Source organism: Symphalangus syndactylus, chromosome 20 (genome assembly GCF_028878055.3).
Source record: "Symphalangus syndactylus isolate Jambi chromosome 20, NHGRI_mSymSyn1-v2.1_pri, whole genome shotgun sequence".
Taxonomy (NCBI): Eukaryota; Metazoa; Chordata; class Mammalia; order Primates; family Hylobatidae; genus Symphalangus; species Symphalangus syndactylus.
Window position 1 is genome coordinate 27,987,499 of NC_072442.2, and position 24,422 is coordinate 28,011,920.

At 54.9% G+C, this 24,422-nt stretch overlaps 3 protein-coding genes and 1 long non-coding RNA gene across 24 annotated transcripts in view; 2 read left to right on the forward strand and 2 right to left on the reverse strand.

The window, feature by feature from the left end:
• Nucleotides 1-6,998, forward strand: part of SSH2 (slingshot protein phosphatase 2) — a 315,105-nt gene extending 308,107 nt beyond the window's left edge. For all 8 annotated transcript variants that reach the window (XM_055257466.2, XM_055257465.2, XM_055257468.2 and 5 more), the window contains one exon: nt 1-6,998. In XM_055257466.2, the coding sequence (XP_055113441.2) occupies nt 1-2,091 (2,091 nt within the window). In that variant the 3' untranslated portion in view covers nt 2,092-6,998.
• On the reverse strand, nt 6,840-13,409 carry LOC134735224 (uncharacterized). Its single transcript, XR_010118077.1, has 2 exons — nt 13,237-13,409; nt 6,840-7,034 (listed from the first exon to the last, which is right to left on the reverse strand). It is a non-coding gene; the product is annotated as an uncharacterized lncRNA (long non-coding RNA).
• On the forward strand, nt 11,766-18,236 carry CORO6 (coronin 6). Of its 13 annotated transcripts, XM_063628705.1 has the most exons (11): nt 11,766-12,025; nt 13,445-13,567; nt 14,028-14,157; nt 14,246-14,427; nt 15,049-15,168; nt 15,597-15,716; nt 16,174-16,278; nt 16,369-16,514; nt 16,877-16,934; nt 17,038-17,268; nt 17,356-18,236. In XM_063628705.1, the coding sequence occupies exons 1-11, from the start codon at nt 11,828-11,830 to the stop codon at nt 17,479-17,481; spliced, it is 1,539 nt and encodes a 512-aa protein (XP_063484775.1). In that variant the 5' UTR covers nt 11,766-11,827; the 3' UTR covers nt 17,482-18,236. The 13 variants fall into 13 exon arrangements, with proteins under 13 accessions (XP_063484775.1, XP_055113462.1, XP_055113464.1 ...); XM_055257487.2 differs by lacking the exon at nt 15,597-15,716; XM_055257489.2 differs by lacking the exon at nt 15,597-15,716 and having other exon boundaries at nt 17,359-18,236.
• Nucleotides 18,207-24,422, reverse strand: part of ANKRD13B (ankyrin repeat domain 13B) — a 25,929-nt gene continuing 19,713 nt past the window's right edge. For both annotated transcript variants that reach the window (XM_063628683.1, XM_055257477.2), the window contains exons 5-15: nt 24,274-24,417; nt 23,993-24,182; nt 23,847-23,913; nt 22,509-22,590; nt 21,568-21,632; nt 21,205-21,335; nt 20,938-21,095; nt 20,659-20,811; nt 20,394-20,557; nt 20,246-20,322; nt 18,207-19,857 (exon numbers count right to left, since the gene is read on the reverse strand). In XM_063628683.1, coding sequence (XP_063484753.1) covers nt 19,629-19,857; nt 20,246-20,322; nt 20,394-20,557; nt 20,659-20,811; nt 20,938-21,095; nt 21,205-21,335; nt 21,568-21,632; nt 22,509-22,590; nt 23,847-23,913; nt 23,993-24,182; nt 24,274-24,417 — 1,460 coding nt within the window. In that variant the 3' untranslated portion in view covers nt 18,207-19,628. The remainder of the gene's footprint in view (nt 19,858-20,245; nt 20,323-20,393; nt 20,558-20,658; nt 20,812-20,937; nt 21,096-21,204; nt 21,336-21,567; nt 21,633-22,508; nt 22,591-23,846; nt 23,914-23,992; nt 24,183-24,273; nt 24,418-24,422) is intronic.

Below are 24,422 nucleotides of genomic sequence, written 5' to 3' on the forward strand. Positions count from 1 at the left end.
GCAATTTCAGAACTGGTCAGCCCAGACATCTTCATGCAGTCTCACTCAGAAAATGCAATTTCAGTCAAAGAAATTGTCACTGAAATTGAGTCCATCAGTCAAGGAGTTGGGCAGATTCAACTGAAAGGAGACATCTTACCCAACCCATGCCATACACCAAAGAAGAACAGCATCCATGAGCTGCTCCTTGAGAGGGCCCAGACCCCAGAGAACAAACCTGGACATATGGAGCAAGACGAGGGCTCCTGCACAACCCAGCCTGAACTAGCCAAAGACTCAGGGATGTGCAACCCAGAAGGCTGCCTAACCACACACTCATCTACAGCAGACTTGGAAGAAGGGGAATCAGCTGAGGGGGAACAAGAGCTCCAGGGCTCAGGGATGCATCCAGGTGCCAAGTGGTACCCTGGGTCTGTGAGGCGAGCCACCTTGGAGTTCGAAGAGCGCTTACGGCAGGAGCAAGAGCATCATGGTGCTGCCCCAACGTGTACCTCACTGTCCACTCGTAAGAATTCAAAGAATGATTCTTCTGTGGCAGACCTAGCACCAAAAGGGAAAAGTGATGAAGCCCCCCCAGAACATTCATTTGTCCTCAAGGAACCAGAAATGAGCAAAGGCAAAGGGAAATACAGTGGGTCTGAGGCTGGCTCACTGTCCCATTCTGAGCAGAATGCCACTGTTCCAGCTCCCAAGGTGCTGGAGTTTGACCACTTGCCAGCTCCTCAGGAGGGCCCAGGGTCAGATACTGGAACGCAGCAGGAAGGAGTCCTGAAGGATCTGAGGACTGTGATTCCATACCAGGAGTCTGAAACACAGGGAGTCCCTCTTCCCCTTCCCAAGAGGGTAGAAATCATTGAGTATACCCACATAGTTACATCACCCAATCACACTGGGCCAGGGAGTGAAATAGCCACTGGTGAGAAGACCGGAGAGCAAGGGCTGAGGAAAGTGAACGTGGAAAAATCTGTCACTGTGCTCTGCACACTGGATGAAAATCTAAACAGGACTCTGGACCCCAACCAGGTTTCTCTGCACCCCCAAGTGCTACCTCTGCCTCATTCTTCCTCCCCTGAGCACAACAGGCCCACTGACCATCCGACCTCCATCCTGAGTAGCCCTGAAGACAGAGGCAACAGCCTGTCCACAGCCCTGGAGACAGCAGCACCTTTTGTCAGTCATACAACCCATTTACTGTCTGCCAGTTTGGATTACCTGCATCCCCAGACTATGGTTCACCTGGAGGGCTTCACAGAGCAGAGCAGCACCACAGATGAGCCCTCCGCAGAACAGGTTAGCTGGGAGGAAAGTCAGGAGAGCCCTCTCTCCAGTGGCAGTGAGGTGCCATATAAGGACTCCGAGCTAAGTAGCGCAGACATAAGTTTAATTAACAAACTTGGTGACAACACTGGGGAGTTACAGGAGAAAATGGAGCCATTGCCTGTAGCCTGTCGACTCCCACTTAGCGCTAGTAGTGAAAACATAAAGAGTCTCGGCCACAGCCCAGGTGTGGTGAAGGAGCGTGCTAAAGAAATCGAGTCTCGAGTGGTTTTCCAGGCAGGGCTCACCAAACCATCCCAAATGAGGCGTTCAGCTTCTCTCGCCAAATTAGGTTACTTGGACCTCTGTAAAGACTGCTTACCAGAGAGGGAGCCTGCCTCCTGTGAATCCCCTCATCTCAGACTGCTTCAGCCTTTCGTCAGAACAGACTCAGGCATGCACGCCATGGAGGATCAAGAGTCCCTAGAAAACCCAGGTGCCCCCCACAACCCAGAGGCCACCAAGTATTTTGTAGAACAGCTCGCGACAACAGAGTGTATTGTGCAGAGCAAGCCAGTGGAGAGGCCCCTTGTGCAGTATGCCAAAGAATTTGGTTCTAGTCAGCAGTGTTTGCTCCCCAGGGCAGGACCTGAATTGACTAGTTCTGAAGGAGGCCTTCCCGTGCTACAGACCCAGGGACTGCAGTGTGCATGGCCAGCTCCAGGGCTGGCCGTGGCACCCCGTCAGCAACACGGCAGAACTCACCCCCTTAGGAGACTGAAAAAGGCAAATGACAAAAAACGGACAACCAACCCCTTCTATAATACCATGTGATTCTGAGCCTACACATGTGACTTTCTAGAAGAAATGTTTGTAAAAGGGGCAGGTGTAATATGTAAGGAACATGCACTTTATTGGTTAATTTTATAATATTTTGGTCATTTTACTGTTTCTGGCGCATGCAGGGTTTGGGTTTTTCAGTGTGTATGTGTGTGTATATGTAAGGGGAAAGAGAGATTGATCTGGATGGCAAGACCGTTTATCATTTTTTATTTAAAAAAATCAAACCTCAAAAAACTCATTTTCAGAGAACACCTTTATCAAAGGCAAATTGCTGTTTTTCAGTCAGCTGCCACCTGCTTCCCACTTTGTCCTCTGAGAAAAGACATGGTTTCTTGATTGAGGGAAGGAAGCGGATTCGGAGGGGTGGAGATAAAGCTGGGGATTGGAAACGTTCCCCTGCCTTTGTGATGATGGTTTGGTTTCCAGACCTGAGGCATCGAATGGGCTAAAGGGCAGCCAGAAGTCAGAGGGCTGTCAGCCTTCATCCAGCAGCAGCCCTTTAGAGTTCCTGAAGGAGGCAGGTTCTGCTTTGCTTTAAAAGAGGGTCTTCCAGTATCCAGAGTGTATCATTACAGTAAGGCATGATAATGGCTGGCTCTGCAAATTTATCATATAGTTTTTTTCCCAAGAAAATTATTTTTGAAATTAAAACAGGACCCCAAATGAAATCCAAGTGGTCTTCTGTAGAGGAAAGCATGATAACAGGAGGAAGACATAAAGTTGGGGGTGGAGAGGCTGCTGCCCAGAAACTGCTGGGTTGGTGGGATCCACACAGATGGGCATCTTGGCTCTCCCTGCCAGAAAAATGTGCTCTGCAGTGTCCTCCCAACTGAAAACAACAATGACATGTTTGAAAAGCAGCAGTCGAAAGTCAGTGTGTTCTTGTAAAATGAATACGTATGTAGGGTTTTAACCCTTCCATTACTTGAATAATTCTTTGGGCCTTCTGAGTTTAATGGCCATATTTTCTTCCAGTTTATTTTCCTTCCCCATGCTGTTGTCCCCATGCTGCCTATTTTTTTTAAATTTCATAGATTATATTTGAATTGTTACATATGTTTAACATCCATTGAATGCAACATTTTATTTTTGGTATTATCACTGTTAACACTTTTTTTTCCTTTTCCTGGGAGGTTTGTCATTTCTCTAAAGTTTGTACACAGTATTTATGTACATAATATTGTCACTGTCTTACAGTGTCTTGTTGTTCATGTTGTAGGGTATTTTTGATTTATTCTTTTTAAGAAGGAGTAGAGTTGCAACTGGAAAACACACAGACACCAGAAATAAAAGTGTTGGGTGTTGCTAGGAATCTGTACAATATGTTGATGGTGGCTGTAGTTGTTTAAATGGAGACCTCCAATCACCAGCTCCTGCCAAATTATGCATTAGTAACTTCTTCCTCAGAGACACTCCTAAAGGCTCCCATTAGGTCACAGTGTGACTGAAAGCTGATCTCTCTGTGAGACTGAAATCCCAGAACATTGTTTGCCAGTATCTCAACCACAGTCAGGAAGTATATGTGAGTTGCCCAGAGTGGAAGCTCCTAGTAGAGGCCAAAGGCCACAGGGGAGCCCTCAGCCAGGCGCAAGTGCCCACAGTGACTCCATTTAAGATGCTATCATTGTGCTACTGTTGTGGAGATCCTTAACACAGCAGCACCTGCCATAAACAAGCCTCTTGTAGCTTCTTACAGAAAACAGATTTAGTCTAGCATGAAACACCTCTGCAGCTCATTAAAACTGAAGAGGCTTGCAGATTTGCTTTCGTTGATGTCCACATTACTGAGGATTGACTGAATATAGACTGGAGACAGGTTTTTGGCTCATCACAGCACTGAGGAAAATACAAATGCACACAGACTGTCAGCGTGATGTCAGAGGCCAGAGTTTGGTGGGGGCAGATGGCAGGGCAACCCAAAAGATGCAGAAAAGGTAGACTGGGGCTTAAGAGGAGCTGTGAAGTTGTGTGGAAGCCGAGGTTGGGTCTGACATCCCTGCCAGGAGGCAGGTTGGACAGAAACCACTTGCTAAAAGCGTCTCTATGGTGTAGTGATTATGTGTACCCTGTGCTGTTGCTCAGTAGTTTCCTTGAATGTTCAAGTATATCCACACAGTTTTGTGATTCCTGGATATTTGTGTGTTGTAAAGTGTTTTATTAGGTGGTGTGAACCAATGTGAGGAGGCTTGAGACAGGGTTATGGATTTCCAGGGCTCTTCCATGTAGAATGCCCTGCCTTCCTGAAGCAGTTCAACCACCAATATGATGGGGAAGGGCAGGAAATTGTGGCAGGGTGGGGAGAGGATTTGCCTGGAAGTTAAGAGAGTGGCATCCACTCGTGGTAACCCCTTACGATGATGACATCCCACACACTAAGAGGTACAAGCAGGACCAAAGTTTTGTACTGTTCCTTCTTCTCCCTCACCTGTGTTTAATGTTCACTCACTGCATTAAGTCACAACAAAGATGGGACAAAACCCACTAATGCTGTGGGGAAAAAAACATTTTCAAGAGCAGAGGAAAGTCTTTCTGCCTTTTTATAATTACATTTTTTTATCATTTAATTTACCTGCCTAAATAAACATCTTCTACAGAGTGTCTGTCATTCAACCACGCCAAGGAGTTTGTGCCAGCCTTTTCAGACTCCCAGAATTGAGTGTTCCTGGGTTATTTACATAGCTGAGCAGTGTCCAGGGGAGGCGCGCAGTGAACTGTCAAGGACTTTCCACACTGTCTTCTCTTCTGACTCTTTTATAATCTCCAGTGGCATCTTTCCCTTTTCTTTTGTTCATGACCTGACCTGAAACAGCAGATTTGATAAGACTGGCAAAGATGAATAGGAAAAACTTTGACTCTTGCCCAGTGCCTGCCTGCCTCTCTCTCTCCTCTCTCTCTCTCTCTTTCTCTCTGTCTCTCTCTCTTTTTAAACCACCATAGACTCTCACTTATTTTGGAGGAGTGTATGTGCATGTGTACACATAGGTACATACATAAAAACAGTTGATGTTTTGGTGTATGGGGTAAAAGCCCCAGGAGCATACAGAACTTGAGCTGAACCTGGTCAGTAGAAAGGGAAACCCCAACCCTTTCTTGATTTTTGGAGACACCCAGGAGTAATGGATACTGTAGTAGACATGTGGTACTATAGTACCGTAATATTCATCTCTCCTCATTTTAGTTGCCTTTCAGATTCTAAATGTTTGGGATCATTCCTATCATCTTAGTCTCTTCAGGATCTTTAGTATTTTCCTGGTTCTGAGGAGGCTTGAGACAGGGTTATGGATTTCCTGGTTCTGTGTCTTTATCCCTACTGATAGTTCCTCTTTCTCATTTTACAAACTACCCAGAGCTCCAAGGACAGCCTGAAGATCCCAGTGCCTCAGGCTCTGAGGTCCCCTGCTCACAGGCCCCAGACAGATGCTGTTGGGTAAACCCAAAGCGTCCTATGAGAAGCTTCTGAGATGTAGCAGGTCACAGAAGTGTTCACCTGTTTCATCTGAGGATTTCAGTTCTGAAGTGATCTAGGCATGTTTGGTAAAAATGTTTTTGTGAGAGTTCTTTTTTTAAGAAAGCATTATGCAAAATCACTTTTAAGGGCATTTAAAAATTTTTAAATAAAGCCATTCTTTGGCTTTTTTGGACTATTTGTGGATACTTTGTTTACATTTTGAATAATAAAATGTGCATCATCTTGTCAGCCAGGCAGTCCTGCAGGCATCAATGCCCTAGCTGTCCTATGAGTCCTCATGCAGAGCAGGGCCATCATGGTCAGCTCTTGTGAATAAGTGGGTATACCCTGAAGCTGACGTCCATCTTTGTCCTGCCCTCCCATCCAGCACTCTGTATGGAAATAGTTGTCATTTCCTCAGTGATGGTGTGTCTTATAGTGATGGTTGTAATGGTGAATGGCTAGTGTCATTTTGTTTAATTTTGTTTTGCTTTTTGATGGTGGATAAGATGAAATTTTAGCTGTTTCAGCATCAATCCAACTTAAAAGCATCTTGGACTTTGTTTTCCCTTCCAAACTAAAAGATCAAGGCATGTATTAGACACAAGCATATTTGCTGCCTCAACTCCTCTGACACCCATATTAGGAACAGGCCTGCCACCAAAGCAGGAAGCTGCACACTCCTAACCCTTCTCCCAGGGTGTGGGGTCCCTTGACGTCATGAAGAGCTATTGCAAGGTGCTTCTGTACTTTTCCAGCCTGGAAATGGAGGGTGACTGGCCCTGGCTCCTGCTATGAGAAGATAACCAGCCTCATTTTCTCAGTGCCCCAGAGATCTAGGGTAGGATTTCTAAACTGGAATAATCCTTAATCACCTTGAAGATCCCTTAAGAGGCATTTGACTGGTGCTGCCATCTGTGTCCTCAAAGCAATGCTGGTGGCAGCGTCCTGTGTACACATGCAGAGCTAATACCCAAACTAAAAACTGGGTAACTGGCCCTGAAGTGCTTCCCAATCAGTAAGCCCACAGGGAAATGTTTGATTTTTATGTTGTGTTGGATTTTGGTTTGCTTGGCATATCTAAAGGTGCCTTTTCTTTTTTTTTCTTTCTGCTTTGTTTTGTAGGACTTGTTCTAACATGGAAAACAAGTCCAGGAGACTCTCCTCTGACTGTTACCTTTGCCCCAAGCCACCCCAAACTTTTATGCTCACGTTTTATTAAAGCAGGTGCTCCCTGGAATCTCTGGGACCTTTTTGAGGCATTTGAAGCAGAATATAGAGTGGTCTCATCTCCTTCCTTAATCTTCCTGGTAGTTGGGATGTTCCACTTGTATCATAGATTTTTTTATGACTGATGTGCTCCACTGTTTTTAAATGTGAACTTGTGCGCAAATGTGCAGATTCAATGTTCTTGTTACAGATTGAATAAATTTTTATTTTGAAGATGAAACGTGTACTTCATCAGATGCAACAAAGGAGGGAGGTGCTGGAGAAGGTGGGAGGGTCAGAAGAGGAAACACAGTGAACACCAGTAGTTTCCAATGATTGATCCCAGTCATGTCACCCTGAAGAGAGAGCTGAGTCCCCAGAAATAAATGAAACACCTCAGCCCACTGAAAAATTTCTAGAAATGGGACGTGAATATCATGAGATATTTAGTGGTGCCATTCATCACATACAAGGCAGGGCTACCATCTAGGGAGAGCTCAGTTTCCAGTTGCCAATTGCTAACAAAATTTGCTGAAGTTCCCCCCCCGCCCCCCGCCAAAAAAAAAAACCACTGCCTTGAACTAAAGTCAGCCTGCTTCATTCTGAATCATCCATATCAAGTGGGAAGGGCACAGTGCTGGTCTTTAGCTGGAGTGCATGATGGTGAAGGTAAGGTCTTTCACAAAATATTCTAAGGATCCCTGGGATCCCTGACCAATCTAGATAAACTCAGTCTTGGTTTTCTAGCCAAAGCAGATGGACCAAATCATGGCTAAGTTGCCAGCTACCTCATCCAGAAAATGGCTTCCTAAAAGATGAAATCCATGGCTGCCTTCTGTGGGTTGCCGTTCAGAGCTAACAGTTCAAAAGGGAGGCACCAAGCCCAAGTAGCTTCTTTCCCTGATTGGTTCTTCCTGCCTTAACCCTGTCCACTCACAGCTCTGCCAGGCCTTGGCAGCCAGAAGAAGGCTAGAGGGCAGGGCTGAGCTACGCCAGGCCCAAGCAAATATCTGAATCCCTGTACCGAGAAAGCACTGCCTTTCCTAGATGATGGAACTGAAGGGAGCATGCGTTGAAGGATTCCTGCTTCCTAGTCCCAAGCCCTTCCCTCTAGAAGGGAGTCTCCTGTTCTCTTTAAAGAGAAGGAGGGTGGGGGTAGGGGAGATGCCATTTCAGAGGAGGCAGCACATAAAATCCCTACTCTGCTAAGGAGTGATGCAGAGTTGGAAAGAATCTGACCCAATCCTGTTCAGAGAGCTGTAAAAATATGGCCATAGAGCCAGGACTGGAACCAGTTTTTTAATTCATTCCAGGCATCCTTTCCTCTGTGCCACACAGTATAAACTCTCAGTTATGCTTTAGCTCAGCACTTGTGAGATAAAGTGGCACTGTCCTTCAGGGAGAGACAGAAATGCATGCTGCTGAAAAGCATGGACCAGATGCCAGAACACGTGGGTAAGAATCATAGCTACATCAACTACCAGTTGAGGTTGTGATGGGTGAGCCACCTAAACTGTTTGTGGCTCCATTTCCTCAACTGTTAAATAGGAATAACAACAGTACCCACCTTAGAGGATTGTTTTTTGTTTTTTTGTGCGTGTGTTTTATTGGAGACAGTCTTGCTCTGTCACCCAGGCTGGAGGGCAGTGGCACGATCTCAGCTCACTGCAACCTTTGCCTCCTAGGTTCAAGCAATTCTCGTGTCTCAGCCTCCTGAGTAGCTGGGATTACAGGTGTGCACCACCACACCTGGCAAATTTTTGTATTTTTAGTAGAGACGGGGTTTTGCCATGTTGGCCAGGCTGGTCTCGAATTCCTGACCTCAGGTGATCCACCTGCCTCAGCCTCCCAAAGTGCTGAGATTACGGGCGTTAGCCACCTGCGACCAGCCTAGAGGATTGTTAAGAGTATGAAATTAATACGTATAAAGCCCTTAGTGCCAGTGCCTATCACATAAGCATGGGTTATTGTTGTAAAGGAGCAACTGAGTCACTCAGGTATTTTCCTCCTAATCATGTGCCTGGAATCTTTAGGTAAAAGAGAGATGACTCACATACCCTCATACACTGCCCCCGCACCTCTATGCCAGGAGTTATTTCTGGAGCACTCGTAACAGTTTTTTATTCTGTTCCCCTACAAGCCACTGACTCTTGATTTGATTCTGTCCCTACAAGCCACCTGGACTCTTGCTGAGAAACAAAGGAGCCTTGTGGGGCCCTTCATGGTTTCTACCACCTTCCCTCCCCTTTCTCCCCAGTGCTGGTTTCTGCCCTCTGGAAGGCTGTATTCCATTCACTCACTCCCAGGTGTGCCCTGGAGAGTGGGAAGTAATAACTGGCCCCAGATGCCCTTATGATCCAAGGGAAGAAATCCAGGCAAAGTGCAGACACTGGGTAGACTGGAGCTACGGGACTGGCTGGTCTTCCCTGGCTGTATTTTGATCAGGTTATCTTTAATCTCCTTGACCTCGGTCAACGTTCAGTTCTGTGAATATTGGGGGAGACGGGGTGGAAGCTTACCTGGAACAGAGTCGGGCACCAATTCAAACAAGGCCCAGAAAACATTAGGAGTCTGGCCTCTGAGCTGGCTTCTCTGACCCCTAAAATGTGACTAGAGACCTGTGCCAGCCTCTTCCCCCTGCATCTGGGAGGGGAGGGAGTGTCAAGGTGGGTTCACTTTACACTCGGTCCTCTCCTTGGTCTTTCAGCTGCTTTCTGCCCTCCTCCATGGAATCCCATCTAATGGGGTGAAATGCCTAGCACACAGCCAGCATTTTAGGTTTCTCAATGATCGCTATTGCCATTCATAACAATAACTAACATTCACAGCCCTGTGTCGGGTGCCCTCGCACTTGCCCTAGATCAGGATCAGCCTGAGTCCTCATTCTCTAGGGCCTCTTTCCCCCAGGGAGGCCTGGACGTGCAGTCCCGCAGTCCCGGCCGGTCGGGACAGCTAAATTGGGAGTGCGATTGCGGCTGGAATGCGGGCGGAGGCACCTGATCTCTCACGGCTGCCCGGTCTAGGGGCGCACGCCCCCTCGCCCGTTGCCTCTCCAAGCGTCCTGCTCTGGGTCTGCGAATCCGAGCCTCCCCAGCCTCCCCGGGAGTCACGGAGGGAGGGAAGGAGCGTGCGCACCCAGCACACAGCGGCACACTTATTTTTGATGGTTTTCCAAGGCCGGCGGAAGCTCGGAGAGGAGTCGGGGGCTCTCGACTTTCCCGCCGCTGGAGGGGGCGGGGCAACTTCGGCTCTGGCCCCGCCCCTATGCTAGGCCCCGCCCCCTTAGGTTGATGGCAGCGGCAGCTGGGGCTGCAGCGGCGCCCGGCCCTGGAGAGCCGCAGGCAGCGGCCAGAGTGCGGAGCCGGACACCCGGGTCCCAGATACTACAGACACCGGAGAGGCGGCTGCTTCGCCCTGACGCCTTCCTCGGCCCCCTACGCACTCGGGCCCCCTCCGCAGAGGATTCGCAGCGTGAGCGCCCCGCAGCCCGCCCAGGACCAGGTACCCAGCCCCCCACACCTGGCCTCCACCGCAGCCGGCGGAGCGGGCGGGGTCCCTGAGGGGCAGAGGTCTGCGCCCCCTCCCCCCGCGCCGCCAAATTCGGTTTCGGGCGGGGAGGACGTGGTGTCTATATTTGGCCGGACAGCAGCCAGCGCTCCCGGAGGGCACAGACACCTCGTCTCGCAAGAACGCAGTGCCAGGGCAGGAGGCTGGAGAAGGGTGCGGGGAGGCCGGGCCTCAGGCTCGGGGCCGCAGACGCGCCTTGAAGGGCACACGGATGCTGGGGCTGGGGTGGGGCAGGAGCCACTGGCTGGGGCTTTGGGAGTGCTCAGTGTGTCCTCTAGAGAGGCCCTACTGGAGAAAAGGCACCTCACCCTCCCCACTCCTGCAAATCTGGCCTGGCCGTGGCGGGGGCAGGGGTGGAGGATGGGGTTGAGGACCCCACCCCTAGAAGAGTTCACTAGGAAGAAGGCCCAACCAGGGCAGAGGACCCGGAGGAGAAACCGGACAAGCGTGTGGTAGGCAAAAGCCAGAAGACCATGATCAGGGCTTCCTGGAGAAGCCAGTGCAGAGAGGAGTAGGAGAAGAGGGATCCACCTCACTCTGTGCTGCCACCCGTCCCCCCACAAGGCATGGGATGAAAACAGTAGCAGAAAGGACTCAAATTGGCTGACAGGAGGAACTTTCCCCTTGCCAAATTTTTAGGAAAGGGCAAAACCCCATCTGCCTGAACTATTCCAGAGATGCGAGTTCGGGATCCTGTGGTGGCTGCAGTCTTGGCCCCATACGTGGCTTTAAGCCAAGATCCCATGGTCAAGGCTTCTGCTTCTGAACAGGGTGCCTCTGGGAGCTACAACGATGTCCGAGACGAGATGCTCATCAAGGCTGGCGGTGGTGGGGGCGGGGGTGCGGGGGGTGCAGGCAGTGTGGCATTGAGGCTCCTCCCAAAAACATTCCAACGTCCAGAAAGCTTTCAGTCCGTTAGTCTTCACAATCCCCTCAGCCTGGGTCTCTATGGAGAAGTCAGGCCCCAAATCCTAGCCCCTTACATTAAACAGCATTTTACGGCCGGGCGCGGTGGCTCACGCTTGTAATCCCAGCACTTTGGGAGGCCGAGGCGGGGGGATCACGAGGTCAGGAGATCGAGACCACGGTGAAACCCCGTCTCTATTAAAAATACAAAAAAATTAGCCGGGCGTGGTGGCTGGCGCCTGTAGTCCCAGCTACTCGGAGAGGCTGAGGCAGGAGAATGGCGTGAACCCGGGAGGCGGAGCTTGCAGTGAGCCGAGATTACGCCACTGCACTCCACCCTGGGCGACAGAGCAAGACTCCGTCTCAAAAAAAAAAAAAACAGCATTTTACACAGCAAAATAACTTTCCCATACTTTGACCACCTTGAAGAAAGCTCCCTGCTTCTAGGACCAGACACTATATGGATTTATACCTGACTCCTGACCACATAACCCTTCTCATCAGCCACCCCTCCACTCCTCCTCCCTCCCACAGCTCACAGGACTAAGGACCAAAGGCATTTCTGGGCACTGAGATCCCACCTCTCTGCCCGCAACTATGAGCAGACGTGTGGTTCGGCAAAGCAAGTTCCGCCATGTGTTTGGGCAGGCAGCAAAGGCCGACCAGGCCTACGAGGACATCCGTGTGTCCAAGGTCACATGGGACAGCTCCTTCTGTGCCGTCAACCCCAAATTCCTGGCCATTATTGTGGAGGCTGGAGGCGGGGGTGCCTTCATCGTCCTGCCTCTGGCCAAGGTGAGGGATCAGGGAAAGTAAGCAAGCGGGAGGACACTAGCTGGGGCCCCTGGGAATTCCCGAGCCTTTGTTCTCACCTAGTTCCATTCCACAGTCAGGAGAAGCATCTGTGTGGATTGGCTCCTACCTATTCCCCAAGCCCTCAAGGACCAGAGGGGAGGCCTACTCCCACTCCCTAGCCCTCCCACCTCTCATGCACCACCCCATTCCCAGCAGGGACCAGGAGGGGTGCCGGGTGATGGAGATGGTTGGGACATAGTACAGCCAAGCCTGACCAGATTCCATCACTGCCTCTCCTAATGCCGCATCCCCTCATGTTTGGGGTGTGGGGAACCTCCTCCCTAGCCCAAGATGACTATTTGATTAAGTCACATCCCAGAGCAGCAAACTGAGGACAGGGTCAGGCTCTATCCAAAGAGTCCCTGGTTACCTCCAAGGACACTTGCAGTGAAGTAGAAAGAAAGGGAAGGGAAAGGAAGGGGGGACATGACACAAAAGGCCAGAGCCCTCCCTACCCCCAGGATGGGGACCAGGCAATGACTGCCATGTTAGCTTCATAACCTTAAGCTCCTTGACCATCCACATCCCAAGGATGACTCTCCCCCCATCCCCAAGGTATGACTTGACCTGGATTCTGGCCCCTACACCTTGTTAGGGTAGGCTCCACAGGTGGCGGGGTCAGGAAGAGGCCTGACAAAGCCAGTGACTCACCCCAGACAATGCAGACACCATCCTGGGACACAGCCCCAGGGCTCAAATTTCAGCTGGAGCTGTCTCCTCCCCCAATACGTCTGCTCTTTCAGTACCACATAGCCACCTTCTCCCCCGCTGCCTGGTCTGGACCAGTGTCTGCCCCTGCAGAGGTCTCAGAACCCCCACAAGCAGCCTGTGAAGACCAAAAAATAGGTGGGCCCCCAGCTCCCATTTGGGGATAGTAGGCACCAGGACTGCTTGCTGCTTGTGGTTCCAAGGTGAAAGTGGTTCACAAGGAAGAGATCTGCCAAGGGAGGCCAGGAAAGGGCTGTCAAGCACTACACTATTACCTCACCTTGCCCTCTTCCACCAGGAGATTCCCACAGACATTTCAATAGGAGAACAGGCTGAAGAACAGCCTCCTCCAAGTAGGTGTCTTTGGAAGAGCATTGGGCTGGAAAGTTCAAATCTCAGCTCTACAAGTATCTTGTTGTGTGTCCTTGATGAGACCATCTTACCTCTCTGTGTCAGAGTCCCTAATATTCAATTATTTCAACTCTGCCTTCAGTAAAGTGCAGGAAGTGGACTGGATGGGGTTAGAAGTGCGGAGACGGATCTGCAAAGAGAAAATAGATAATAGGGAATCGAGATGTAAGCAGATCTGCTACCCACCCCCCAAAAAACACACAAGAGAGTAGCCCCACATCTTCTTCTCCAACCCCTCAGACAGGGCGAGTGGATAAGAACTACCCACTGGTCACTGGGCACACTGCCCCTGTGCTGGATATTGACTGGTGTCCACACAATGACAACGTTATCGCCAGTGCCTCAGACGACACCACCATCATGGTAGGAGCCAGGTGGCTACTGCTGGGCAGTTGAGCAGGGGAGCAGGGAAGGCTGCCTCACCTGTGCTGGGGAAGGTGCTAAGGGTGGTAATAAGAGAGGTGCTGAGTCCCAGGGCCCTGCCTTGCCCAGCTCCTGGACTATTTTTAGCTACATGCCCACCCCCTCCCAGGATGCACTGCTTAGGACTAATTATAGCCATGGCCAACTTGGTGCCTGGAGAGCAGCAGGGCAGTGCTCTGAAGTCTCCCTGCTGGAGTGAATGGGAGGTCTCTGGAGAGCTGGCAGTGCCCCCTCCTGGCTCCCAGCTGCTTCTGCCCTAGGCATGCACCACCACATCTTGCCCTGTATTTGACCCTTAACCACTCAAGAGAGCCAGTAGGGTTAAAGAAAGGTAGGGAAGGAGTGAAGGGACAGGGTGGCTCCTCATTCCACCCACCATATGCCTTTTCTTCCTACCCAGGTGTGGCAGATTCCAGACTATACCCCCATGCGCAACATTACGGAACCTATCATCACACTTGAGGGCCACTCCAAGCGTGTGGGCATCCTCTCCTGGCACCCTACTGCCAGGAATGTCCTGCTCAGTGCAGGTCTGGGGGCTAGGGAGGGGTTCCCCATAGATGGGTGGGTGGTGGCAAAGGCGGGACCCAGGTGACCATGCCTGGCCACTCTGGGCAGGTGGTGACAATGTGATCATCATCTGGAATGTGGGCACCGGGGAGGTGCTGCTGAGCCTGGATGATATGCACCCAGACGTCATCCACAGTGTGTGCTGGAACAGCAACGGTAGCCTGCTAGCCACCACCTGCAAGGACAAGACCTTGCGCATCATTGACCCCAGAAAAGGCCAAGTGGTGGCGGTGAGTGCCTGGCCTGGCCACTCCCCAGCACCCCCTGACCAGTGGCCAGCTGTCAGCACCCTGCACCCACCATTATCAGAGACCCTGGTCCCGGCTTTCACCTGTCGCATCCCTGCTCCAGAGACTAGCCCCCTTCCCCCGTCTCTGCAATCACAGGTCTCTGCCCTAAGTAAGCCCCCAGCCTGCAATTCTCTGCCCGGCTCCTGTTCCCTCCCCTCCCTTGCATCTCAGAAGCTCAGAGAAGGGCTCCTCGCTTTGGGATTGAGGAGGGGAGAAGCTGGAAACTCCATCCTCCCACCAGAACCTGCATGAAACCTGAGCTCCCGGACCCCTCTCCTCTCAGCCGGCACCCAGACGCATCTTCCAGGGTCTGGGGCCTGACACTGGCTCGAGGGCTGGCCCTTTCTCCTTGTGGACCCGCTGGGCGGGGGCTGGGGGCAACCCTCGCGCGTTGCTTATCTCAGCCGGGTGCCCTGGGAGGGCGGCGGCCCTGGCCTCGCCGGCCTCAGTCTAACCTGGGGTGCGGGTGCGTGGGCCGCGTGCATGTCTGCGTGGAGCAAGCGCGCCGAGAGCGGTCGGGGCTGGCGCGGGGGCGCTCTAACCCACTAACCCCGCGAGCAGGAGCGAGCCCGGCCTCACGAGGGCGCCCGCCCGCTGCGGGCTGTCTTCACCGCAGACGGGAAGCTGCTCAGCACCGGCTTCAGCAGGATGAGTGAGCGGCAACTCGCGCTCTGGGACCCGGTAGGCCAGGCCGCGCCGGGCGCGCTAGCTCGCTCCTTCTTTGGGTCCGCCGGGAGCGCCTTCCCGGGCTGTGGCTGGCGCCCAAGAGGCCAGAGCGGAACGGGGACATCCCATTCGGGAAAAGCCTTGCTGCGACTCCGGGGAGCCAGCAGACACCCCTGCTCTAGGGATCGGCCTTTGAGCGCGCTTAAGGGTTCGGGATCGGCTGAGAGCCGCGTGCCTCCTGCTCTCTCCAGGCCCGGATGCTCTCCAGGTCAGGGGCCAGCCGTGGCCCCACAGGAAGCTGAGTGCTTAGGCCCTATTTGTCTCTTCCCCGCATCCGCTCCTCCACCCCGGACACCCAAGTCAGCAAGCTGGTTGCTCATCCCTCCATGCTCCTCAGGGCAGGCAGCTGGGTGATGTCCCTCCCTGTCTCCCCCTCCCCCCAGGAGAGGTTTGCGGCCCACGAGGGGATGAGGCCCATGCGGGCCGTCTTCACGCGCCAGGGCCATATCTTCACCACGGGCTTCACCCGCATGAGCCAGCGAGAGCTGGGCCTGTGGGACCCGGTAACGCAGCTGGAGGCTTGGGGTGTGTGCCCCGGGGACTGGCATCACGGGAGAGTGGCCAGGCGCCCCCCACCCGCAGGGCATGCCCACCTGGACAGGACTGAAGGCTGCTGCCACCTCTGCAGCGCCTGCCATTCTCACACCCACCCCTCTGCCCAGTTTTGCTGCGTCGCGTGAAGGATCCTGCGCTGGCGCCCCCACCTGGTGATGCCGAGTCCCTGGGGGTGGTTTGCTGTGACTGCATGCGGCGCGCAGCGGGTATATGTGCAGGGGAGGAGGAGCTATGTGCGCAGGGGAGGAGGAGAGATGTGCCCAGGGGAGGGGACTGCAACTGTGGTCACTAGAGGTTTGGAGCATACGGTTTGGGAAGGCCAGGAAGGGTAAAGGGGCTTCGGGGGGTCCCGAAGTAGCACGGGAGGGTGGGGCAGGGCTGGTCACGCCTCCTGTGCTCGGGCAGAACAACTTCGAGGAGCCAGTGGCACTGCAGGAGATGGACACAAGCAACGGGGTCCTATTGCCCTTTTACGATCCCGACTCCAGCATCGTCTACCTGTGTGGCAAGGTGCTCACGGCCGGGCAGGGAGAACAGGGGGCTGGATGGAGATGTGGAGGGCCTTGTCCGGGCGCGCCCCTGAACCGACTGGTTTTGCAGGGCGACAGCAGCATTCGGTACTTTGAGATTACCGACGAGCCGCCTTTCGTGCACTACCTGAACACGTTCAGCAGCAAAGAGCCGCAGCGGGGCATGGGTTTCATGCCCAAAAGGGGACTGGATGTCAGCAAGTGTGAGATCGCCCGGTCAGCAGCCTTGGCCCCTCCTGAACACCAGCCCGCCTCTGTCCCCCACTCATGTCGGGTCCTAGCCACGGGGCTTCCCCAGTAATGCAGTGCTTTGGAAAACCGGGGCGGGGGATAAGACAGCTCTGTTTCAGTGCCAGACCCACCGCTCACTAGCCTTACATTCTCAACTTCAGTTTCCTCATCTATAAGATGATGAACACACCATCATTGGTGTTTTACTACAGAACCAATAATGTGTGTAATGTGCAATATGCATGGTAGGCGCTCAGCAAGTGTTGGCCTCCAAACCCCTTGGTCTTAGACAGGAGAAGTTAAGGACATGGAAGTCTGCGGGGGTGCTGAACCCTGCTCCCTTATAGGTTCTACAAGCTACACGAAAGAAAGTGTGAACCTATCATCATGACTGTGCCCCGCAAGGTGAGGGGCCGGGAGAAGGGCTGGGCAGGGCTGCGAGGCGGAAGAGAGCGGAGCAGGCCCCGCACCCTCTCACGCAGGTCCTCCTGTCCACCCACCCCCACAGTCAGACCTGTTCCAGGACGATCTGTACCCGGATACGCCGGGCCCGGAGCCGGCCCTAGAAGCGGACGAATGGCTATCCGGCCAGGACGCCGAACCCGTGCTCATTTCGCTGAGGGACGGCTACGTGCCCCCTAAGCACCGCGAGCTCCGGGTCACGAAGCGCAACATCCTGGACGTGCGCCCGCCCTCTGGCCCCCGCCGCAGCCAGTCGGCCAGCGACGCCCCCTTGTCGGTAAGATCGGCCCTGATGCACTCTGGCCCAATCTACGTCTCCCCCTACCGCCCCTATACGACACGGCCTCTCTGTCCTCCGCCCCAGCAGCAGCACACCCTGGAGACGCTGCTGGAAGAGATCAAGGCCCTCCGCGAGCGGGTGCAGGCCCAGGAGCAGCGCATCACGGCTCTGGAGAACATGCTGTGCGAGCTGGTGGACTGCACGGACTAGCCCCGCGCGCCCGGCTGGCGGAGCGGGGCGGGGCGCACAAGCTCGGCCCCGCCCCGGCTTTTAGTCCCGATCTCCGGACCCCGCCTTCTTGGGCTGGGGCCGGGGTCCGGACTGGGAAGGGAACTCCGCCCCTCGCGGGAGACCAGAACTCTTGGAGCTTAGGGGAGACCCACGTCGGTCCGGCGGAGGCTGGACTGCGAGCCTCGTCTGGGACTCGGCTGGAGCTGGCCTGGGGAGGCCTGGGGTAACCTGGGGGGCTCAGCAATGGTGCTGCACGGCGAGGTGGTGTCCCCCTTTGTCCTCCGCCCAGGGCAGGGAAAGTGCTTAGTATTAGCGCGATGCTTGGGGATGTTGGAGCCTGAGCTTGACCTCAAACGGGTGGCGATTTCATGGGTCCCCCCAGGCTGGGGAAAATGACAGCGCTTCTCCTAATCAGCTCACTGGATTCCATCACCCTGAGCGGTAAACCAGACGGGCGTCACCCCAGTTCTGCAGACACATACACAACCCGTTTGCTGCAGAGCCGAACCCAGTGGCTACACCCACAGCTGTCTGTGGTAGAGAGCTCTCTTCCTTCTTTCCACCGACAGGGGCGAGGGCTGCTTCCTCGCGGCAGCCCCCGCGAAGAAATCTCGAGAGATCTGGCATGAGGAATTAGGTTCATCACAAATACACACACGCTGCCCCCAACCCTCGGCCGTTGCCTCTCTCAGAAAAACAAGACGTACTGAATGAAACATTTTACTAAGCGTTCAGTCTGTGCCTCCTGCATGGGTGGGAGTGAGGGGAACGAGACTCCCAGCCTCTCTGCAAATGCTACCCCCAGGCTCCTGCGAGACCTGGCGACGCACTCCTTGGCTCAGGGCCCATCAGGCAGCCTCTTACCCTAGAGCTCTCTCCACTCTGAGGTTCAGAAGGACCCCAACCCACACCGTAGGCGTTCCCCCAAGTAAAGTTGGGTAGCAAAAGCCTCCGGTATGAAGCCCCTTTTATTTGTGCCTCAGAATCAGTCTGGTGCCCCTGGCATCAGGGAAGGGGGTGGGAGAAAGTTTCTCTTTGTTCTTTTCTTCCATCCCTTTTTGTGTCCCTTCTGAGCCTCACTGGCTGAGCCGGGAAGGCCAGTCCCAGAGAGGCCCGGGACAAGGGTGTGCGGTGGGCCCCTGCCCCTGGCGGGGTCTGTGCTTCTCTGGTGGGTGAGGTGGGGCAGGGGAGAGCCGGGGGTTAGCACCATTGGATGAAAGGTTTTAGAGTCAGTCTCCGTGTGGGGGGCAAGTGGGATGTACAACCACAGAGGCTAGCAGCAGCTGGTGGGAAGGGGTGGGGGTGGCGCCAGGGCCCTGGGCGAGCCCTTTGTGTCCAGTCTACTCGGGTCTAGTGCTTACCCCAGCCCAGTATGCTCCCCACTCTCCGAGGCACCATGAGGGAGTCAGGGCTTGCACAGGCCAGGGGGCAACGTTGGACACACTCCCTGATCACAAAAAAAAAAAAAAAAATGTGCCTTGGGGGATGGGACTCCAACTTCTGGCTGCTCAAGGAGAAGCTGGAACCACCCTGAGACCCAGGACGAGTGTGGGGGCTGGGGGAGCCGGGTACCCCGCTAAGTGCACTTGACGCTGAAATGCCGGGGTGGGGGAGGGGCTGGGCCCTAGACGTGCTGGTTTGTGTCTGGGACAAAGCAGCGACACAGCACGCGGGGACCTCAGCTGCCCCCCGGGAGTGAAGAGCAGAGATGCAAAGGCTTCAGGGGCAGTGTCCTGGAGTGGGGTTAGTGAACAGAAATGCGGACCGGCCAGAAGGAGCAAGGGATAGGGACAGCGCTCCTCTAAGGATTCATCTCCCCCCTCAGGACCGCCTGGTTCCACCCTAGGACAGGACAGCTCTGAGCCCAGGGGAGCGGGTTGGGGTATCAGGATACAGCAAAGCAGGGGGACCAGGCCGTGCCAGTTGCCTCCAGGGCCCTGGCCTGGGAAGGTACCCCGCGGCCATGCCGAATCCCTCCCCGAACCGTGCCTGCTGCACTGCTGCACCCGCGAGGCGGTGGCTCCAGTCTCCAGCCGCCCCTCTGTAGGCGCGCAGGCCGGGGTTTGTCTGGCTCCTGGCCCTGGGCGTGGCGCGCGTGGCGCAGGCGAGGGTCCCGGCAGGGGGCGCTACTGCTCGGTCAGTGAGAGCCTCAGGATGCGCTCCAGCTCCTCCTCCTCCTGGCGCGCGCGCCGCCGCCTCTCCTCCTGCTCCTGCGCCGACAGCTCCATCGCCAGCCGCAGCTGCTCGTCGTAGCTCCGGAACACATGGCCGCCGGAACCTGGCCCTGAGCTGGGCCGAGGGCTGGGCACTGACGCCGGGGGCGCAGGCTGGCGCTGCGGCGTGGGCGGGGCGCTCCTGGGGGTGGGGAAGGAATGTCGCGGGCTCCCGGGCGCACCCACCCACCGGCCGGGGCCAGGACACGGTGTGGAGGCTCCAGGGCGGCCCGCGGCCACCACCCTCTAGTGGAGGCGGTCAGTCCCGCGGAGTCCTGGCCCCCACCTGATCGTGGCGGAGCCCAGACCCTACCAAGTTCTCCCCGTCAATGCCTGGGGAGAGTCTGAACTCCGCGGTGAAGCCTCGATCCCTACCCCTGCCTGCCGCCTCAGAGGCAGGAGTGGTGGCAGAAGCCATCCCGATACCAGGAGGGTCCCTGCCGAGGGCCCGCGGGTTCTCCGGCTGTGTCCTGGCTTAGGGGAGACAGGATCCTCTCCGGAGGATTCTCTCCGGCCCAGCGGGCACTGACCTGTCCTGTCGGCGACCCTCGTAGGACATGGGGTGGGTGCCTGGCTTGCTGTTGGTTAGCGCCTCCCAGATGGTGACCTGCAGGGAGGCGTGGGCGTTAGCCTTGGCGGCGCGGAGTCCCGTGGCCCCGCGCGCCCGCGGAGACGCACCTGGTCATACTCACTGCCCGCCTCAAGCAGGCTCTGCTGGATGGCGAATTGCAGCAGGTCGTCGTCGTCGTCCCGGGTCGCCGCCTCCCGCTGGCCGCCCATCACGCTGTAGCCGCGCGGTGCCTCGAACAACGCCGGGGAGATCTCGCAGCCGCGGCAGGAGGCTGGGGGCGCGGGGGCTGGGTCAGGCACGGCCGGGCGCGCCCCGCCCACCTACCCCGGGGAGAGCCGAGGGGCAGGCGTTCTCGCAGGGAGGGGCCCTCACTCGTGGAGCTGGAGCTGCTGACGCTGGAGGAGTCGCTGCCTGGGGAAGGCGTCTCGCTGCTGGGGCTGCCTCGCACCGATGGCACCGGTTCGTCGCAGCCGTTGAGGTTCCCGAAGGTGATGCGGGCGTTGAGGATGTGGAAGATCGGGATTTCTGAGGATGAGGAAACCATCAGGCCCCACCACCCAGCCCCTCACACCTCAGCCTCAGCCCCACCCCGACCTCATCTAAACCCCGGTCCGCCCCCACGGGCTCAGGAGAAATGGCGTGCGGTCTCACCAATCTTAACTGGGAAGCCAGGAGGCAGACGCGGGGTGATGAAGTCCCGGAGCTTGGCAAAAAGCGCATTGCTGACGGCCATGAGGTCAATGATGGGGGCCACCTGCTCACACAGGGACAGGGGATGCTCCTCACACAGCCACAGCTTGGCCTTGAACCTGCCCCCACCAGATCCCAAGGGGTAAGGGACACTGCAGGAAGCCATGGCCTCCCAGCATCTCCTGAAGCCCTGGCCCCCCACCCTCCCAGCACCGGCAGGGGCCTCACTTCTGTGTCTTGGTGGTCAGTTCCATGGGGCGGCCCATATCACGGTTGCCCAGCTCAAAGTTGGGGTTGAAGTATTCTTCTGCAGTGATGGCAGTGGGGTTGGCTTGGCTCAGAGTCTGAGTGATCAGGGTCTGTACCACATGGGGAGGGGCCCAGGAGCTCCCCTCAGTTCCTAATGCCAGGCCAGCTCATTTGTTGTCACAAGGCCCCCAAGCTGCCCCCTCTGCCATTGTGGTGCTGACATGGCCTTGGGCATTGTGGAAAGGAGGTCCACATAGGCCATGCTAAGCAGGACGCCTCCCAAGCCTCCTCCTGAGCCACATCCACATCCCTCCACTTACGGGTACCCCTGCACACACTCACCCCATTTTGGGGGCCCCCATGCTGCTCAGCGATTCCCAGGAAGGACTGCAAAGGTGTCTTACAGCCTACAAGAAATGTGGCATCTCAGAGGACACTGCAGCTCCACACACACCTGGACACCTCATCAGAGGTGACAGCACCCAAGACCTAGGGAGGAGGCCGGTTCCTGGGGTGATGCCTGCTCACCCAACCACATACTCAGGCACCTTCACCTGAAGGGGACTGAGGGCTCCAAGGGCCAGGGGCCAGGGCCTCTGTGTGCACAGCTTAAAACAGTAAAAAGTAGGCCTAGAGGTCAGAAGCAACTTCCAAAAGTGCTCCTCTCCAGCTCGGTGACCCTGGACAGTACAACGCCTGCCCCGGTAGGCACTGTGGTGTGTGCGTGTGCGTGTGTGTGTTCTGCTTCAGGCACTTCCACAGGCACCCAGGTGGGCATTGTGGGGTGTGCGTGTGCGTGTGTGTTTGCTTCAGGCACTTCCATAGGCATGATTTCATGTTGTTCCCCTGTGAGGTAGAAATTATGCTTTTTCACCTCGGACACGGTATCTGGTACCCAGAGAATCAGGTGTGGCATCAGTGGGCATACAGAATCTGTGGCAAGGTCCCCTGACTTTCTACCTAGGATATGTCCCACTAGACTAGAATGGCCAATAAATGGCATACATGGCATTTCTCTCCCCTCCCAAATTCAACACCAACATTAGTAATCACTTGCAGCATGCCTCTCCACTGAACCCAGATGAGTCCTTAGAATCTTCTTAGTACTCTAGGCAGCCACTACCCATCATTAGGGCTTGGCACCTGAATTGAAATCTATTGGCCTGAATAAAGCATCCAGGCTCTTGCTAGGATGCCAGTGGGAATACTGATGGAAGCACTGAAGTGGGTGCTGGTTCCCGCAGTCCTGCAACACCTCTCCCCATCCACCTCTGCCTCATTACCTTTGACCTTGCCCTTGTGCTGTTCTGAAAGATGCTCTGTCCGTGTCCGGGTGATGAGCTCCACGTTAGATGCCCCATACACCTGGGGACAGATGAAGAAAGGGCTCATAGGCAGTTCTGGTCTTACCCTGTGTCTTACACCTAAGGGTACTGGGAACACTCCCTGTAGCAAAGGGTCCTGAAGAGACTCTGCTCCAGGCCTTTGGGTAAGTAAATATATGAGGTCATTCATTCATTCATTCATTCACTTATTCATTCAACAAACATTTTTTGAGGAGGCTTTATGTGCCAGGCATTGAGGTGGGCATCAGGGATACAGTAAACAAGCCAAACATGATCCCTGCCCTCCTGAGACGTACAATAAGGAGACAATAAAATGGAGTTATAACAGCATGGTCCATGCACTGGTGGGGGTAGCACAGAGGCCTTCCCAGACTACAGAAGCAGGGGAGGCTTTCAGAGGAGATGCCACACACAAAACCCATGGCATTTGTTAGCTCCTGCTTTCATGTCGTGGGCAACATAGGGGTCCCAGAGTCATAGGCAGAGCCTTTTTTCTTTTTTTTTTTTAGATGGAGTCTCACTCTGTTGCCCAGGCTGGAGTGCTGTGGCAGGGTCTCTGCGCACTGCAAGCTCCGCCTCCCAGTTTCAAGCGATTCTCCTGCCTCAGCCTTCTGAGTAGCTGGGATTACAGGCGCCTGCTACCACACCCGGCTAATTTTTTGTATTTTTAGTAGAGACGGGGTTTCCCCATGTTGGCCAGGCTGGTCTCGAACTGACCTCAGGTGATCCGCTCACCTCGGCCTCCCAAAGCGCTGGGATTACAGGCGTGAGCCACCATGCCCGGCCAGGCAGTCTTTTTAGGGATAAAGGCCTGGCTCTAGGGTCAGGCCAGCCAGGATCTGAACTCCAGCTCTGCCACTTTACAGCTGTGTGACCTTGTGCAGGTCACAGAACCACTCTAAGCCTCTATTTCCTCATCATAAAATGGACTGATCATCCCTACTTCCTGGGGTCGTTGTGAAGACTAAATGGGATGCCAAGGAAAGGACTCAACAAACATGCATAAAATGGGAATACTAATAGAACAGCACCTACCAGAAAGGGTTGCTGTGAGGAATAAATGTGTGTGTGCGTGTGCATGTGCACGTGCCCTGTGTATACATCCATACATCCATATAAAACACCAGAGAAGTGCCTTGAACCCAAATATAAGTGCTCGACCATGCTGCATTGCTTCTGTACCTCCAGGGCTGGGGAAGGGAGGTCAGAATCCCCTGTACAGCTTGCTGTAGGCAAGAGTGCAGCTGGGCTGGCAGCTGGGAGCTGCAGCCTCACCTTAGCTTCATACCCATTCACCATCTCCGTCTTTTCACTGCGCCAGCCCAGGATGCCAGTCTTGTTCCTGGGGAAGCAGAGTGGTCCAGGTGAGTCAAGCACCCCACCAGGCTGGCTCAAGGGTGACCAAGGCCATGCCCACCCACCTCTCAAAGGAGATATTCTTGGTGTCAAGCTGCGTGGTGACGACGGGCGCGGTAAGCCGGCTCAGCACCTGTTCCTCGGTGGGCTGAGCGGCAGCCAGCAGCAGCTCCCGGTCCTGCCCAGCCAGGGCCAGAGTCTCTGTGTACACCACCCGGCGGTCGTGGTCAATCTCCATGACCACGGCGCTTGTGTCTGCCAGCCACGGAACAGCACAGGGGGATCAGGGGTGGCCTGGGGCTGCCTCCCATCGTCCCCACCCTGCCCCACTTCCTGCCTGCCTGACCTTGGCCCCTGAAGACAAAGCTGCGGTTCCCTCGCTGCCAGGTCATGTGGTCAAAGCCCAGGAGTGTGGTGTCTACCCTCAGGTTCTGGCCGCTCTTCCACACTTTGTAGGTGTCACTAGGGCAGATCTTGGACACCAGGGGCACTGGT

Excerpts from the sequence above, each read along its gene's own strand:
- CORO6 (XM_063628705.1), top strand. The coding sequence starts at position 11,828 with ATGAGCAGACGTGTGGTTCGGCAAAGCAAGTTCCGCCATGTGTTTGGG. Across the intron at positions 16,279-16,368 it reads TCGTCTACCTGTGTGGCAAG|GGCGACAGCAGCATTCGGTA; the intron begins GTGCTCACGGCC and ends CTGGTTTTGCAG. Across the intron at positions 16,515-16,876 it reads AGCAAGTGTGAGATCGCCCG|GTTCTACAAGCTACACGAAA; the intron begins GTCAGCAGCCTT and ends GCTCCCTTATAG.